The 19,510-nt window shown below is 44.7% G+C and overlaps 1 protein-coding gene across 1 annotated transcript in view; it reads right to left on the bottom strand.

Annotated features, from left to right (window-relative positions):
- klhdc4 (kelch domain containing 4) overlaps positions 1-19,510 on the bottom strand; it is a 90,264-nt gene that overhangs the window by 21,201 nt on the left and 49,553 nt on the right. The window contains exons 6-8 of the mRNA XM_055649060.1: positions 16,192-16,284; positions 14,817-14,976; positions 2,257-2,335 (exon numbers count right to left, since the gene is read on the bottom strand). Coding sequence (XP_055505035.1) covers positions 2,257-2,335; positions 14,817-14,976; positions 16,192-16,284 — 332 coding nt within the window. The remainder of the gene's footprint in view (positions 1-2,256; positions 2,336-14,816; positions 14,977-16,191; positions 16,285-19,510) is intronic.

Genomic DNA, 19,510 nt, shown 5'->3' with positions numbered 1-19,510 from the left:
GAGTTAGATAGAGCTCTAGGGGCCAGTGGAATCAAGGGATATGGGGAGAAGGCAGGCACGGGTTATTGATTGGGGACCATCAGCCATGATCACAATGAATGGCGGTGCTGACTCGAAGGGCCGAATGGCCTCCTCCTGCACCTATTTTCTATGTTTCTTTGAAACATGTTCCTGATGTTGGGGAGAGTCCAGAACCACGGGTCACAGTTTAAGAATAAGGGGTAAGCTATTTAGAACGGAGATGAGACGAACAGAGGGTTGTAAATCTGTGGAATTCTCTGCCTCAGAAGACAGTGGATGCCAATTCTCTGGATGCTTCCAAGAGAGTTAGACAGAGTTCTTAAAGATAGCGGAGTCAAGGGATATGGGGAGAAGGCAGGAACTAGGTACTGATTGTGGATGATCAACTATAATCAAAATGAATGGCGGTGCTGGCTTGAAGGGCCTATTGGCCTACTCCTGCACCTATTGTCTATCTTGCTAGACCTTGTATTGGGACTTATGCCTGGACAGATGATTGGTATTACGGTGAAAGGGCATTTTTGGAGATAATAATCACAACTGCAAAGGTGTTTTGAATAGGGATAGGTCTGGATGTTGGTGGGGGGGGGGGGGGGGGGGAAGGAGGGGTAAGATACTTAAATGGGGCAAGGCAGATAACTAGATAACAATGTAATCTGTGGATAAAGATGATATAGATGTACGGGATTCATGATGCCTTGGTTGTATGGATTCAGAACGGGCTTATTTATAGCAGACAGAGGGTTTTGGTGGAAGGCTGCCAGAAGATACAGCGGGATATTGATCAGCTGCAGAAATGGGCAGAGGACAGGCAGATGGAGGTTAACCCGAGCAAGACTGAGATGTAGTACTTTGGGAGGTTGAATGCAAGAGAAAAGTATACAGTTAATGGCAAGATCCTTAACAGCATTGTCCAAGTTCATTGCTCACTGAATGTGGCAGCATAAGTAGATAGGGAGGTAAAGAAGGCGTATGGTATGCTTTCTTCATTGCTAGGGACATTGAGTATTGAGACAGGAAACAATAATGCAGCTCTGTAGGAACTTGGTTGGGCCACATTTGGAGTATTGCATGTTCCTGAGAGTGCAGGAGGATGTAGGTTGATCTTATAGAGGTGTATACGATGAGGGGAATAGATAGGGTAGATGCACCCAAACTTTTACCCAGAGTAGGGGGCTCAAGAACCAGAGGACATAGTTTTAAGACCAGGAGGAAAATATTTGGTAGGTACTTGAGGGGCAACGTGGAGGGTGATATGTGTGTGGAATGAGTTGCCAGAGGAGGCAGGTAGTATAACAACGTTTCATATGACATTTGGACAGGTACATGGATAGGAAAGGTTTAGAAAGATAGGGGCCAAATGCAGGCACATTGGACTGGTGTAGATGGAACATCTTGGTCGGCATGGGCAAGTTATGACGAAGGGCCTGTTTTCATGCTCTACATCATTTGCTTCCAGTTCCTCGTGCTGGTGAGGGCAGGAACAGGGAGATAGGGGATCTGAATGTGTGGCTGAGGAACTGGTGCAGGGGCAGGGATTTAGATTCTTAGACCACTGGGATCTGTTTTGGGGTAAGAGTGAATTGTATAAAAGGGACGGGTTGCACATAGGAGATTAGTGGGCAAAATTAGGGCACATGGTATTGGGGGTAGAGTGCTGACATGGATAGAAAATTGGTTGGCAGACAGGAAACAAAGAGTAGGGATTAACGTGTTGAGGCAGTGCATCGCCGGTTGACAAGGTTATTCCCCAGGATGGCAGGAGTGTCATATGTGGGAAGAATGGAATGACTGGGCTTGTATTCACTGGAATTTAGAAGGATGACAGGAGATCTTATGGAAACATATAAAATTATAAAAGGACTGGACAAGCTAGATGCAGGAAAAATGTTCCCAATGTTGGGAGAATCCAGAACCAGGGGCCACAGCCTAAGAATAAAGGGGAGGCCATTTAAAACTGAGATGAGAAACGTTTTCACCCAGAGAGTTGTGAATTTGTGGAATTCTCTGCTACAGAGGGCAGTGGAGGCCAATTTACTATATGAATTTAAAAGAGAGTTAGATAATGCTCTTGGGGCTAGCGGAATCAAGGGGTATGGGGAGAAGGCAGGCATGGGGTACTGATTGTGGATGATCAGCCATGATCACAATGAATGGCAGTGCTGGCTCAAAGGGCCGAATGGCCTCCTCCTGCACCTATTTTCTATGTTTCTATATTAATCACATGGCACATACCTTCATCTTCCTTCCCTTCATTTTTCAGGAGAAACATATCGGTATATACAATGCCCTTTTCTACATCTTTCTTCACTCGCTACAGGAAGAAAAGGTATACAATATAAAACATTTACCAAGTTGAAAAAACACAAAATATATTTTTAAGAAAGTTGCTAGCTACTTTGTGAAGTAACAATATGAGTTAAATGGAGGAGAAAGCTGTTTCACTGGTTCTTGCTTCCCCTACTCTTGGGAAAAAGATGCTGTGTATCTATCCTATCTGTTCCCCTCATGATCTTGTACGATCTGTAAGATGACCCGTTCTCACCCTGTGCACCAAGGAATAAAGTTTTAAGTAATAAAGTCTTAACCTCTCATCCCCCTACACTTCATGGTCCTAGCCTGCCCAACATCTCCCTAAAGGTCAGGGCCTCAAGACCTGGCAGCATCCTCGTCAATCTTCGCTGCATTCTTTACAGCTTAACAATATCTTTCCTACAGTAGGGTGACCAAAACTGAACACAATTCTAAAATTGTGGCCTTACCAACATGTTGTCGACTGTAACATAACATCCCAGCATCTTTACTCAGTACCCTGAGTGATGAAGACCTATGGGCAAAAAGCCTTCTTGACCACCGTATCTACCTGTGCCAGCTCTTTCAATGAACTATGTACCTGCACTCCTAGATCCTTATGCTCTACAACATCCCCAAAGCCCCGCCATTCACTGCAAACATTTACTGGACTATTCATAAATTCATTGTGCTAGAATTGCGTATCAAGAAATATTTGTATTCCACAGTCCCTGTTCATTTGAAATCCATGGTCTATTTTCCATTTGAATTTAACAGTAGTCCTTCCATTAGGCTCTCACCCAATCTGACAAAGAACTGACTGTAATCTCAGAATCCTGTAAAATCCCTGCGCTATTATTACACATGTAAGCTCCTAGAAAATGTAGAAACAAAGAACTGCAGGTGCTGGTTTATACCAAAGATAGACACAAAGTGCTAGAGTAACTCAATGGGGCAGACTGCACCTTGGAGGAAAAGGATGAATTACATTTCAGGTCGGGACCCTTTCTTCAGAGGGTCTCGACCCAAAACATCACCCAACCATTTTCTCAAGAGATGCTGCCTAACCAGCTGAGTTACGCCAGCACTTTGTGAATGTCTAAGCTCCTGGAAATTTGGTTTTCCATTTAGTGAATATAACTGTTCCAAATTAACTTTGCTCCTTTTTAAAGCTAGTTCCTGCACCATTCTCAATTAATTTCTCAGTAACTAAACATTGAATTGAAAATGCCCGTCGGCATCAGCAAGACACGTTCCTTTTATTGTGGAAAAAAAACAGTGATTTTTCTAACTATTCACTAAATGCTAATATCAGTAACAGAGACTGGATATAGGAAATATAGATGTCTTCAGTCCTGAACTGTCAAAATATCTCAGAAATTACTATCATGTTTATTGATGGAATTTCTATGAAAATGCATTAAAATTTCCAGAGAAAACATGAACACTATTCCTAAATTGTAATGGAAAGATGCATATGTTATCTGCACCCCAAATCAAGTTATTGTTAAGTAATTCCTCGAGTCCAAGAACAGCATCTTCTTACTTTAGTTTAGTTTAGAGATACAGCACGGAAGTAGGCCCTACGATCCACCGAGTCTGCACCGACCAGAGACCCTCGCACCTTACAACTCTGCTCTGGCATCCGGAAATATGGACGACTACAAGGTGGAATCCTACCGACTGCAAAGGGCGGTGAAGGACGCAAAAAGGAGGTACAGGGACAGGATGGAGCAGAAGGACTGCCTTTGGCAGGGACTATGGACTATATCTAACTACCAGAGCAGCCCCCCCTCAACCGGAAGTGCTGCCACCTCCCTAGCTGATGACCTGAACTCTTTCTACGCACGATTCGAGACGGGCAACATCACCCCTAGCTTGCCGGCTAACAACAACACCACCAGCGCGCTGGCTAGTGAGGCTGGAGGGAGGCCCACCACTGGGGATGTGCACACAGATGGTATATCTGGGCGAGTGCTTAAATCTTGTGCTACTCAGCTAACTCCAGTCCTCATCACAATATTCAACCTCTCCCTGTCCAGGTCCGTCGTCCCTGCCTGCTTCAAAAGATCTATCATTGTACCTGAACCAAAGAATGCCTCTCCAGCTTGTTTGAATGACTACCGACCGGTGGCCCTCACCTCAGTAGTCATGAAATGCTTCGAGAGGCTGGTCAAGAACCACATCTGCGCCTTCCTCCTTCGCTGATTGTGGACTTTAGAAGGGCACAACATCAGAGGACGTATATGGAGATAAATGAGGCTACTGTAGATAGGGTGAGCTGCTTTAAATACCTGGGAGTCCACATCACAGAGGATCTGACATGGACATCACACGCTGCCGCTCTGGTAAGGCAAGGCAACGCCTTTACCACCTCAGACAGCTAATTTATTGCTATGTTGTGTCTTTTTAAAAGTGCTGTTTTTTTTCCTATTATGTAAATACTGTTTCTGTTCTGTTCTGTTCTGTAGCTTTTTGCACAATCCGCAAGCATTGCCACTTTAATTTCACTGCACCACCCACTTTATGTGATAAATAAAATTGACTTGACTTGACACTAACCTAAACACACTAGGAACATTGTTACATTTACACCAAGCCAATTAACCTCCACACCTGTACTTCTTTGGAGTGTGAGTGGAAACCAAAGATCTCAGAGAGACCGTGCGTTCACCCAATCTATTCATCTGATGATTTTAAACACCTCAATAAGATCACCCCTCACCCTCCTGCGCTCCAAGGAATAGAGTCCCTATAGAGGCCTACTCAACCTCTCTCAACACCTCAGATCCTCTAGTTCAGGCAACATCCTTGTAAATCGTCTCTGTACCTCTTCCTGCTTGACAACATCTTTCCTACAACATGATGCACCGGAACTGAACGCAATACTCTAAATGTGGCCTCACCAACATTTTATACATCTGCAACATGACCTCCCAACTTCTATACTCAATACTATGACTGATGGCCAAAGTGCCGAATGCCTCTTTGACCACTCTATCTACCTGCGAGTCCACCTTCAAGGAACCATGCACATGCACTCCTAGATCCCTCCGCCCTACAACATTCCCCAGAGCCCTGCCATTCATTGTGTAGGTCTTGCCCATGTTAGAAATACCAAAAATGCATTTCTCTGTATTAAATTCCATCAACCATTCCTCAGCCCACCTAGCCAATAGATCAAGATCCTGGTGCAATTTTTCACAACCATCTTCACTATCTGCAAAACCACCCACTTTTGTATCATCTGCAAATTTGCTAATCTTGCCGAGTAGGTTCTCATCCAAATCAGTGTTCGGAGATGGAACCCGGGTCTCTGGCACTGTAAGACAGCAACTCTACCGCGATGGCACCGTGCAAACTACATTGATTTTGATGGTCTGAGGTGATTGATGAGGTGTAAACTGCTGGTTGGAAACAAGGAAAAGCACAATGACGGAGAATAACAAACAGAGGAGTGAAATCAAGCCACAATTAAGTCACCAACAGCACAAGAAATAGCAGGGAAGAGCGGATGGTGAAGAGACGAAAAAGTGTGTGGGAAGAGAGAGAAGAAATTGAAAGAGGAAAGAGAGGAATACTTGATATAAAGTATAGAAAGGAACTAAACTGGAGAAAAAAACCAAATGAAGGAAGTAGGAATTAAAAATGTGAAAAGGTAGAAGGGAAAGAAAAACAGAAGAATCTTTCACAAATCAACTGAACTTCTAGCATGAGCAGGCTAAACGATAGACCTTAAATGTTTCAAACTAACAAACTGGAACCAGAGATTTATTTTTTATCCACTCTGAATTTGACAGGATTTCCTTTAAACTCTCTCTATAATCTGTTCCAGAAATTAATATGTAAATAGTTCATGGCATTCTGCCTAGTTGCGCAGACCCTTCAAGTAACCAATGTTTCAAGGGGAAGCTGTTTTCATAAAAATGCATGGTGACTACAATGTGCAGTTTTAACAAGGAGCCCCAGATCTCTTGCACCTAATATCTTCATATTTGAGCAAGTAAAAATTCCTTTACTGGCAAATCTGTGAAATTCCACAAATTGGGAGAGTGGGCAAAGAAGTGGCAGATGGAATGCAGCTTAGCAAAGTGTGGAGTCATGCATTTTGGTAGTAGGAATAAAGGCACAGACTATTTTCTAAATGGGGAGAGAATTCAGAAATCGGAGGCGCAAAAGAACTTGGGTGTGTTGGCAAAGTATTCCCAATAGGTTAATTTGCAAGTCGAATCAGTAGTAAGGAAGGCAAATGCAACACTAGCATTTATTTCAAGAGGACAAGTATATAAAAACAGGGATGTAATGCTGAGACTTGATAAGGCGCTGGTCAAACTGTTTTGGAGTATTGAGAGCAGTTTTGGGGCTCATATCTTAGGAAGGATGGGTTGGCTTTGGAGAGGGTCCAGAGGAGGTTAATCAGAATGATTCCAGGAATGATTAGGTTAACATATGATGAGTGTTTGACGGCACTGGGCCTGTACTTGCTGGTGTTTAGAACGATGAGGGGGGACCTCTTTGAAACTTATCAAACAGTGAAAGGCCTGAATAGAATGGATGTGGAGAGGATGTTTCCACTAGTAGGAGAGTCTAGGACCAGAGGCCATACCCTCAGAATAAAAGGACATACCTTTAGAAAGGAGATGAGGAGGATTTTTTTAGTCACAAGGTTGTGAATCTGTGGCATTAAGTGCCACAGGAGGCTGTGAAGGCCAAGTGGATGGATATTTTTAAGGTGGAGATTGATAGATTCTTGATTAATACTGGTGTCAGGAGTTATGGGGAGAAGGCATGAGGAGAATGGGGTTGAGAGGGAAAGATAGATTAGCCATGATTAAATGGTGGAGTAGACTTGATGGGATGAATGGCCTAATTCTGTTCCTACCACTTATGAACTGGCTATGCTTGTTTAGATGTAGCAAAATCATTAGAGATTAACAAACTCATCAGAAAGGCTAGCGCTGTCCTGGGGGTGGAGTTGGATTCATTGGAGGTGGTTTTGGATGGGAGGATGCTCTTCAAACTGGACAATACAGCTCACCCCCTCCATGATACACTAATCAAGCTGAGGAGTACCTTCAGCAACAGACTGGTTCCACCAAGATGCAGTACAGAACATCACAGGAGATCCTTCTTCCCTGTGGCTATCAAATTGTACGGACTGTAACTGACTGACTCTCCTCCCCCCCTCCCCAAATCCTTGCACATCCCCGATCCTTTCCACTCGTCACTTTAATTTCATGTATCTTTTTTTTTTTATGACTGTTGGCAGATCAATTTCCCTCCTGGGATGAATAAAGAACTATAGTATGGTATCGTGTCATAAAACCAATTTAACAAGATGGATGGAAGAGGAGTTAGGCCTCCTGCTGAAGGTGAGCTCACAAAGCAGTTAGAAATTGGCAGATAGATGTTGTGGGCAGCACAGATTCCTTCCTGGCTGAAAGAGGATCAGAGCCAGGAGCTGAACATCAAAGGATACACATCCTTTCAGATCATGTAGAATCCTTGTGGGTAGAGTTAATAAACTGCAAGGGTAAAAATACCCTAATGGGAATAATATACAGGCCCCCAAATAGCAGCATGGATGTAGAGTGCAAATTACATCAGGAGATAGAAACGGCATGTAAGATAGGCAATGTCGTGGTCGTGAGGGATTTAAATATACAGGTAGATTGGGAACATCAGATTGGTACTGGGTGCCAAGAGAAGGAATTTGTAGAATGCCTAAGAGATGGCTTTTTAGGGTCATTCTTAGTCATGTGTGTGACCAAAAAACATGAAAAATTGTGGAAACATCTCTTCTAATTCTGAACGTATTACTGGTATATTGTTAGGTATTGCATACATGATTCATATATTTTTTTAATCAACTGAAATTTTTATGTTGTGCTGACATTATTTGTTTAGGGTCAGATGTTAAAGATGACCGGTCACGTATGTGACCCCACACAGAAGCTTTTTTCCCCCATAACTCAGTTTTATCTTACAAACTGTGAATTTTAAAAAACTAGAACGTTCATATCTTTAGCAGACATGCATTATAGTTCTGGAGGTAGGAAAATTGCAATGAATACGATCAATCTCTTACAAGAATTTTTTAATGTATGACTTTATGTGACTACATCTGGTCACTTGTGTGACGTTTGGGTTCACTTTCCAAAGAATGGCCCTTTAGAGCTTTGGAGTTGTGCAATGAATTAGATTTGATTACTGAGCTGAAGGTGAAGGAACCCCTAGGAGGCAAATAATATGATAGAAATTCAACCTGCAGTTTGAAGGGGAGAAGCCAAGATCAGTTGCATTTATTTATATTATAGGTGCAGGAGGAGGCCATTTGGCCCTTCGAGCCAGCAACACCATTCATTGTGATCATGGCTGATCTTCCACGATCAGTAACCCGTGCCTGCCTTCGCCCCATATCCCTTGATTCCACTAGCCCCTAAAGCTCTATCTAACTCTCTTTTAAATCCATCCAGTGAATTGGCCTCCACTGCCTCCTGTGGCAGAGAATTCCACAAATTCTCAACTCTCTGGGTGAAAAAGTTTTTTCTCATCTCAGTTTTAAATGGCCTCCCCTTTATTCTTGGATTGTGACCCCTGGTTCTGGACTCCCCCAACATTGGGAACATTTTCCTTGCATCTAGCATTTCCAGTCCTTTTACAATTTTATATGTTTCTATAAGATCCCCTCTAATCCTAAATTTCAGTGAATACAACCCAGTCTTTCCAATCTTTCCTCATATGACAGTCCCGCCATCCCTGGGATTAACCTTGTGAATTTACGCTGTACTGTCTCAATAGCAAGGAGGTCCTTCCTCAAATTAGGAGACGAAAACCGCACACAATACTCCGGATGTGGTCTCACCAGGGCCCTGTACAACTGCAGAAGGACCTCTTTACTGCTCGACTCAAATCCTCTTGTTATGAATGCCTACATGCCATTAGCTTTCTTCACTGCCTGCTGTACCTGCATGTTTACTTTCAGTGACTGGTGTACAAGGACACCCAGGTCTCGTTGTAATACAATACCTATTGTATTACAGGTAGGAGATAAAGTTGATTGGAAGGGGACCCTAGCAGGAATGGTGGTGCAGTAGCAATGGAAAGAGCTTCTGGGAGTAATTCAGAAGACTCAAGATATTTTCATCCTAAAGAGGAAGACACATACTAAGGGGAGAATAATGCAAGCATGGTTGACGAAGGAAGTCAAATACAGCATAAAAGCGAAAGATAAAATAAACTAAAAGCAAAAGATAATAGAAAAGCAAAAGCATAAAAGCAACTACTATGACAAAGATTGGTAGGAAGCTAGAGGATTGGGAAGCTTTTGAAAACCATCATCTGTTGAGATTTCCAGTGAGAGCAGGAAGAATTCAAAAGGTAAATCTCACAGTCGGTGAATCGCAACTGTTGCGATTTGCAGCGATTTGCAGAAGAACGGAAAAGTCAAGACTCTCAGTTTGATGTCATCTCTCGGGATTTACAGCGAGGGAGGGGGAAAATTTAAAAGGCAAATCTCACAACCCGGCTAATTATCAGCTGCCAATAAAAGGGAGGTAAGTTTAACTGTAGCTATAGTGAAAGTGGACAGCGCAAGAGTGGGCCATTGAGGCTTAGGCTGAAGAGTCATAAGGGCTTGTCCCACTTGGCAAAAACGCAGCGCATCATACGTCATTAAGCTGCGTCACGGCGCGCCACTGCCGCGTCACGCTGCAACGTTTCGTTGACCTGATCTGTCTGTCAATGATGCCGGCAGACGCTGAAAAAATCGTCAAGTGGGACAGACCCTATAGAGTCAGAGTCATAGACTCATACAGTATGGAAATTGGCCTTTCGGCCCAACTTGCCCATGCCAACCAACATTCCCCATCTACACCATTCCCACCTGCCTGTGCTTGGCCCATAACCCTCTACCTATCCTAGCCATGTAGCTGTCCAAATGTCTCTTAAACGTTATGATAGTACCTGCCTCAACTCCTCTGGCAGCTCGTCAATATACCCTCCAACCTTTGTGTAAAAATGTTATCCCTCAGCTTCATATTACATTTTTCGCCCACTCACTTTAAACCTTTGACCCCATGCTCTCGATTCCCCAACTCCGGGCAAAAGACCCTTGTGCATCAATTCCTCTCATGATTTTGTACATGCATTAAAATCACCTCATCTTCCTGTGCTACAAGGAATAAAGTCCTAAACTGCTCAACCTCTTATAGCTCAGGCCCGCGAGTCCTGACAACATCCTGGTAAATCTTCTCTGCACCCATTCCAGCTTGACATCTTTCCTATAACTTCATGACCAACACTGAACACAACACGCCAAATGTGGCCTCACCAATGTCTTGCACAACTGTAACGTGACCTCCCAACTTCTATAATCAATACTGATGGTGCTGGCTCGAAGGGCCGAATGGCCTACTCCTGCACATATTGTCTATTGTCTACTCTGACTGATGAAGGCCAATTTGACAAAAGCCTCTTGATTCTCCTATATACAGGTGCACAACCTTTTATCCGACGATCCAAATAACGAAAACCTCCGAATAGCGACATTTTTTCGGTCCTTGAAGAAAGGTCCTTGAAAACGTTCACCGAGGGCGGCCCGCAGAGGTGACAGCGGAACCTCCGGTCAGTCCTCGAAGAAAGGGGAACTAAGTCCCCATTCATAAAAGAGGTGAGGGTATATTGCGCGGGAGGGTTAATAATTGACAATATGCTGCTGCCTGCCCGCTGGGTTAAAAAGTTCCCACGGTAGATACGATACACAGTGTATCGTGAGTCTTGCGTGGGAACTTTTAAACTTAGCGTGCAGGCAGCAGCAAATTGTCGCTCCCTTCAGTTTCACCCCACCTACACCCCTCTGCTTCCCGGCCATGTGTGTGACCCCTTCCCTCCCCAGCTCCCCGCTCATTGCACCGGCGCGGGGGCTTTGCACTGTCTTCACGTCGGCGATTCTAGCAGCACAGTGCAGTCAGCGGAGACGTCAGGACCAACGGGACACTGACCCCCAGGCCCACTGCAAGCACGGAGAACCCAGAGACCCACAGCCAGCAGCAGCCCAGCCCCGTTCCAACTCCAGAGGAAAACTGCAAACTGGCCGGAGACGTCAGGACCACCAGAAGCCGCTCCCCGACGGGCCGCTACGGCGACAAGTGGCAGTTCGCCCACAGCCCGAGCTGCGCCCTCTCATCGGGACACCGACCCCCAGGCCCACTGCAAGCACGGAGATCCCAGATCAGCAACTCCAGCCCAGCCCCGTTCCAACTTCAGAGGAACACGCAGTGTATGGGCAGAAGCTGATAGTGTGGAAGGTACTTCTTGTTCTTGGGGTCGCGTTGGAGGGGGAGTGGGATATTGTGCTGTTTGATCGCCCCCTACTATCCCAGGGACAGGGAGACAGGACGTTCACCGAGGGCGGCCCGCAGAGGTGACAGCGGAACCTCCGGTCGGTCCTCGAAGAAAGGGGAACTAAATCCCCATTCATAAAAGAGAAGGCGAGAGTATATTGCGCGGGAGGGTTAATAATTGACAATCTGCTGCTACCTGCCCGCTGAGTTAAAACGTTCCCACGGTAGACACGATACACAGTGTATCGTGAGTCTTGCGTGGGAACTTTTAAACTTAGCGTGCAGGCAGCAGCAGATTGTCGCTCCCTTCAATTTCACCCCACCTACACCCCTCTGCTTCCCGGCCATGTGTGTGATCCCTTCCCTCCCCTCTCATTGCACCGGCGTGGGGGCTTTGTACTGTCTTCACGACGGCGATGGCTGCAGGTCTGTGCAGTCACCGGAGACGTCAGGACCAATTGGACGTCGACCACCAGGCCCACCGCAAGCACGGAGAACCGAGAGACCCACAGCCAGCAGCAGCCCAGCACAGCCCCGCTCCAACTTCTTCTGCCGGGATCAAGGCGCAAACTCGCGACCTTGCGGATATGAGCCGAGCACTCTACCACTGAGACAGCCATTAAAATCTACGCAAAAAAAATTTCCATTCCGAAGACCGACAAATTCTGAATTACGAAAGGTGTCTGGTCCCAAGGCTTTCGGATAAAAGGTTGTGCACCTGTACCTGTGATGCCACTTTCAAGGAATTATGTACTTGCACTCCTATATTCCTCTGCTCTACAGTACTTCCCCAAGCAGTGCCATTTGGCATGTCCTGCCCTTTTTCAGGCTGTCCAAAATGCAATGCCTCTCACTTCCCTGTATTAAATTCCATCCATCATTCCTCAACCCACCAGCCCAACCGACTAAGATCCTGCTGCAATTTTTGACAAACATCTTCACTATCTACAATACCGCCCACTTTGGTGTCATCTGCAAATTTGCTAATCATGCCATGTACATTCTCATCCAAATCATTGATATAGATGCCAAACAGTAATGAGCCCAGCAGTGAACCTTGTGGCACACCACTAGTCACTGCCGTCCAGTCCGAGAAGCAACCTTCTACCATCACCCTCTGCTTCCTTCCATGAAGCCAATTTTCTATCCAGTCAGCTATCTCTCCTTGAATCCCATGCAATCTAACCTTCCAGAGTAGCCTATCGTGCAGAACCTTGTCAAATGCCTTGCTGAAATCCAAATCCATATAAACAACATTCATAGCTCTCCCCTCAACCATCCTTTTGGTCACATGTGCAAAACCATGCTGACTATCAAATCAGCCATTTTCCATCCCTTTACCGGCACCGTACATGTACCTAATGTTGACTCATAAAGCTCTGCCAGGGCACCCACAATTTCCTCTCTAGTTTCTCAGTGCCCTTGGATCAATGTGATCAGGCCTGGGGATTTCTCTACCTTCATACACGTTAGGATCTTCAGTACCTCCTCAACGATAATACTGACTGCCCTCAACACACTTCCATTGACTGCCCCAAGTTTCTCCGATTCTCTCTTCGGTAAAAGCAGTGGAGAAATACCCATTGAGGACCGCGCCCATCTCCAGTGGCTCCACATAGAGTTGACTGCTTTGATTCCTGAGGGGTCCCATTCTCTCTCTGGTTACCTTTTTTTCCCCTTTATGAACGTAAAATCTCTTGTTTGCCCTCCAGATTTCCTTTTTTGCATGCTATCTGTCTTAACTATCCTAACTATCTTAGACCTATTGGCAAGGTGGTTGCTGGTTCCAAAAGGCTCATCCACGAACATCCCATCCATTTGCTGCGCCTAATTTCCCAGGACTAGATCAAGTGCGGCCCTCTCCCGTCAAAGGCCCACTACTATTTACAGGTGAAACGTTTCTGAACATATTTGACAAATTCTGTCCCATCTAAATCTATGGCACGAGGACATTCCCAATCAATATTGGGAAAGTATCTATCCAGTGTGTATAGCTCGATTGTTATCATGTATTGTCTTTCCGATGACTGGTTAGCACTGGTTAGCGCGCAGCAATGCTTTCCCCTGTACCTGGGTACACATGACAATAATGTAAACTCAAACTCATTAAAATCCCCATATAAAACCACCTTATTAGTACTGCAGCTGCCTACAATCTCCTGGCATATTTGCTCGCGTTGACTATTTGGGGCCTGAAGTACATTCCCATCAAGGTGATCTTCCCTTTCTTGCTTAAGAAGTAACTGCAGATGTTGGTTTAAACCGAAGATAGACGCAAACAGCTGGAATAACTCAGCAGGACAGGCAGCATGTCTGGAGAGAAGGAATAGGTGACGTTTCAGTCTGAGGAAGGGTCTCGACCTGAAATATCACCGTTCTTTCTCTCTAGAGATGCTGTCTGTCCTGCTGAGTTACTCCAGCTTTCTTGTTTCTCAGCTCCACCCATATAGCCTCAGTGGACGATCCATCAATAATGTCACCTCTGGCCACTGCCGTGACATCCTCCTTAATCAATAACACAACACCCCCTCCTCTTTTACCCTGACCTCTGTCTCTCCTCAAGCTCCTGTATACTGGAACATGAGCTGCTGGTCCCATCCGTCCCTTAACCAGGTTTCTGTAAAGGCTGCAACATCCCGGTCACACGTACCTATCCATGCCCCGAGTTCATCTTCCTTACCCATCAGGTCTCTCGCGTTAAAATAAGTGCAATTCAAACCAACAGTTCTTCCTCATTCCCTCCATTTCCCTATTCTGTCAACTAAACTTTCCTCACCCTCCATACCAACTTCCAGCTTTTTGGTCCTGTATCGGATCCCACCCCCCTGCCAATCTCGTTTAAATCCACCTTTCTTTTTTTACACAGTGGTGGGGGCTTGGAATGCTTTGCCAAGGGTGGTGGTGGAGGCAGGTGCAATAAGAGTATTTAAGAGGCTTTTAAATAGGCACGTAAAAGTGCAATGAATCGAGGGATAGAGATTTGGTACAGGTAGATCAGATCAGTTTAACTTGGCATTATGCTCAGCACAAATATTTGGACAGACGGGACCATTCCTGTACTGTTCCATGTTAAATCCTTGAGCCGGTTACATTGATATTCCCTGTACTATTTTATGCTAAACTGAACAAGTGGAAGAGACTCAGAAGTGAATAAATTACCTGCTTTGAATAACCTCCGTAAATGACGATGTTACCATCAAGTGTGGAAGCCATTTGACAGCCCGAGCGAGGGCATGGAGCAGTCCCAGATGGACACACCTTTGTCCATGTAAATTTATCCAGGTTAAAGGAGTAAATATCATTATAATACACAAAATCCCTGAAACAAAAATACATTTTATTAAGCCCCTCTATCTAAATAATAAGCAGTTAACCATTTTAATGTATTACACTACATTTGTATTTATTATTGCAGTAAAGATAAATGTGAATTCTACCTTGAAAATAAATAGTTTTGTATATATCATGATTAGGAAATAATGAAAATGAAAACAAACAATAGCTACATAAATGAAAAATTAAGAAATTATTTGCATAAAAGCAAAAAATGCAACATAATTCACTGAACGGACTATAACAGAGTTTTGTGAACTTTAACTTGTTATATTGCAATTATTACAAAAGGCATTCAAATGAAAGAAAAACATGGCAATACTACTGTGAAACAGAAATTATTTGATGTGGGTGGTAGTCGAGGGAGGTCTTCACCTTGACATTTTTTCAAACTCTCCTAAACTCGCCAATTAGGTCGCCCAAGTGGGACGCCCCTTAAGAATGTTGAGGCTTTGTTGTGCTTTCTTGGTCGTTGCTTCAATATGGGTGGTCCAGGAAAAGTTGTTGGTGATATTGACTATGAGGAATTTGAAGTTTCAACTTTTCAAATCTAGTGGCCCCGCCACTAAAATATCTCTCCATTCTGTAAATGCCATGCAAGCTTTGAATCTAGCCATCTAGCCACCATCAGACCCAAAAACAAGAGTGCTGGAGTGTCATCCCTCTGACTCAATCTTTCTCACAAAATGTTACGCTTCACTTGCAACAAACATCATGCTGGAGTGGAGCTAACCTTCAAACTGGAAAACATTCAACACAACTTCAGCATTCACTCAACTCGAATAACCAGGTCAACCCAGTTTGGTCATCTAGCCATAGTAAGCAGCCAGATCATTTAACTGGCACACTAGAAAGCCTAGCACCATTAGTTCACTCACTAAAAGTGGATAAGAGAATTGACTGTTTTTTTAGATCCATGGGAATGCCATGACTGTACAAAGTGGAGTAGGAACATCCAAGATGGCACTAACAATCCTTGGATCTTTGTCAGGAGCATGTAGAAACACAGCAAAAGTGGCAGATGTAGCACATCAACATCCATTCTCGTTTTTACTTCACCAGTAGATTCAATTATGTCTCAGGTACAGAGTGTAGATTATGAAACCAGTCAAAAAAATCCTCAAAATTCAAAATTAAAGAAAGCATGATGATTTTTTTAATTTAAGGTTGTAAAATAATAATTATTAAAATCTGTTATTACCTTGTACTTTCATGGAATCCACCAAACACTAAGATCTGTCTCTTACAAACAGCCATACGATGACCACTTCTCCCCGATGGTCCACCAGTCACCCTTTTAAGAATAATAAATGTTAAATCTCAGTTAAATAATCACAAAGCACAGTAAATCCAACAGATCCTTAATAAATTCAATATAGTCAGCTATGCGGTAGATGAAACAGCCCTCAAGTCCACTGGGCCTCTGTTGGCCTTCATGCCAATCTACACTAATCCCACTTGCCTAAATACATTTCATCACACCATACCTTGCACATTCAAGTCCAGGCCGGCCCAGGGTTACCAATGCCCAATTTATGGATGGATACCTCTATATGTGAACAAACTCCTACAAAGTAATTAAATGCAAAATACCAATGGATGCAAGGAAAATACAATTGTTTTTTACAAAACAATAGAACTAGGTTCTCCTCTTTCTTCACTTTTAGTCATTATTTTTTCATATCAGTTTTGAATGAATGAATAAGTTTATTGGCCAAGTATTTGCATACAAGGAATTTGCGTTGGTGCTCTGCCCGCAAGTAACAACGACAACAGTGACAGTTAGGAATTACACATAAAACATTAAACATTAATAATAAAACATTATTGATTAAACATGTGAATTAAGTAAAATACCAGAGCAAAAGGAGGCTACAGATTTTTGGTTATTGACTAGAGCTACTACTCATGGAAAAAAAGTTTTTATGTCTGGCTGTGGCAGCTTTGACAGTCCGGAGTCGCCTTCCAGAGGGAAGTGATTCAAAGAGTTTGTGGCCAGGGTGAGAGGGGTCAGAGATGATCTTACCCGCTCGCTTTCTGGCCCTTGCAGTGTACAGTTCATCAATGGAGGGAAGGTTGCAGCCAATAACCTTCTCAGCTGATCAAACTATTCGCTGCAGCCTCTGGATATCGTGCTTGATGGCTGAGCCAAACCAGACCATGATGGAGAAGGTGAGGACAGACTGACTCTACAATGGCCGTATAGAATTGGACCATCATTGCCTGTGGCAGATTGTACTTCCTCAGCTGCCGCAGGAAGTACATCCTCTGTTGTGCCTTTTGGACTGTGGAGTCGATGGTAGCTCCCCATTTAAGGTTCTTGGAGATGATGGATCCCAGGAACATAAAAGACTCCACAGATGGTGAAGGGAGGGGAGCTCTCCTAAAGTCTACTATCAATTCCACTGTCTTAAGAGCATTGAGCTTCAGGTTGTTGTGATGGCACCAGGATGCCAGCCGTGACACTTCCTGTCTGTAGGCAGATTCCTCCCCATCCTGGATCAGTCCAATCAGGTTTGTGTCGTCCGCAAACTTGAGAAGCTTGACAGAGGAGTCAGTGGAGGTGCAGTCATTGGTGTGGAGAGAGTAGAGGAGCGGGGAGAGTACGCAGCCTTGAGGTGCTCCTATGCTGAGGGTTTGCGGGTCCGAGAAGTGCTTTCCCAGCCTCACATGCTGCTTGCTGTCCGTCAGGAAGCTGGTGATCCACCGACAGAGGGTTTCAGGCACAGTCAACTCGGAACGTTTGGAGTGTAGTAGCTCTGGCACAATGGTGTTGAATGCAGAGCTAAAATCAACGAACAAAATCCTCGCATAGGTCCTCTGGCAGTCTAGGTGCTGGAGGATGAAGTACAGGCCCAGGATGACAGATCTATTGGCCCGATATGCAAACTGCAGAGTGTCCAGCAGAGGGTGTGTGATATTTTTCAGCTTGGCCAGCACAAGCCTTTCAAGGGTCTTCATGACTACAGAGGTCAGTGCGACAGGCCTGCAGTTTGTAAGACCAGTAATCCTTGCCTTTTTGGGTACAAGGACAATAGTGGAGACTTTGAAGCAGGCAGGGACAGTATAGGTATAATAATAAATAATAATACATTTAATTTTTATAGCGTATGCAGGGACTGGTTGAAAATGTCTGTGTAGACCGGTGCCAGTTGTTCGGCACAGAGCTTGAGAGTAGAGGGGGAAACATTGTCCTGTCCTGGAGATTTCCGGCTTTTCTGTCTTCTGAACAGCCTCTCCTCTATTTTTTATTGTTGATGATGGAGAAATGATGTTGTGCAGCATGAGGGGATGGGTAATTGGGTGTGAAGTGGTGATTGGAGAGGGGTGGGTGGGAAAGGGTCCAGTCTTTTCAGACTGGAGTCTTGCTTGAAGTAGATGTGAAGTGGTGAAGTGGTGAATGGGGAGAAGTGGGTGTAGAAGGGTCCAGTCTTTGCAGACTGGGGTCTGGCTGTGTTTGTTGGAGAGGGGGGAGGGGGTGCCAGGGTTACATTTCTGCTTGCCAAACCTGTAGTAGAACTCACTCAGGTCGTTGGTCAGCTGACGATTGTCCAAAGAGCTGGGAGCTTTCCTCTTGTAGCTGGTGATTTCTTGCAAGCCCTTCCAAACTGAAGAAGAGTCACTAGCTGAGAAATTGCTCCTCAACTTCTCAGAGTACCTTTCCTTGGCAGCTCTGATTCCTCTTCTCAGCTTGTACTTTGCCTGCCTGTGGAGGTCTGCATCCCCGCTCCTGCAGGCCTGCTCTTTAGACTGTCGGAGCTGTCTGAGTTCTGCAGTAAACCAGGGCTTGTCGTTGTTGAACCAGGTTCCTTGTTGGAATGCAACTGTACTCACAAAAGCTGACATATGATGATACAGTGTCCGTATACTCATCGAGGCTTGTGTAGCTTCCCTGAACACATTCCAATCCGTGTAGTCAAAGCAGGATTGTAGGTTCTCAATGCCCTCTCTTGTCCACCTTTTCTTTGTTCTGACCACAGGCTTAGCAGATTTTAATTTCTGCCTGTAGGTTGAAATAAATAAACTAGGCAATGATCAGAGAGACCCAGACCAGCCCGGGGAACAGAGCGATATGCGTTCTTGATGTGCTTTGATGGGGTTCATTACAATACTGTGGAGGTATGGTTACCACATTGAGTGCTTTTGTGTTTTTTTCACTTTATGAACAAGATAGACATATATTCCTGCAAAATGGAACCCTTTCATTACTCAGAGACAACCGCGCCCTGGCTGCTGATGTGACAGCGGAACGTGCAGTCCTATAACCGCCGTTCTCTCATGAGCAGTGGATGGGGTTTTAAAGCAGCTGGGTATGGAGAGTTGCTGGACCCAAGCACTGACAGCAGCGCTTTGGTCCAGGGGCAGCTCCATGGATGGGCTCTGAGATCTGCATAGTTCCCGTCCCTGGGCAAGGGAGGTAGCGGGCTGGGGGGGGGGGGGGGAAAGAGGCTGAGTGGAGCAGCGACTGAGCCTGGAACATGGAATGACGGTGGCAGCAGCAGCAGACGGAAGGAAGGAAT

This window comes from Leucoraja erinacea, chromosome 17 (assembly GCF_028641065.1).
Source record: "Leucoraja erinacea ecotype New England chromosome 17, Leri_hhj_1, whole genome shotgun sequence".
Taxonomy (NCBI): domain Eukaryota; kingdom Metazoa; phylum Chordata; class Chondrichthyes; order Rajiformes; family Rajidae; genus Leucoraja; species Leucoraja erinaceus.
Note: the sequence above shows the minus strand (reverse complement) of the source record. Positions and strands in the feature narration are given on the sequence as shown.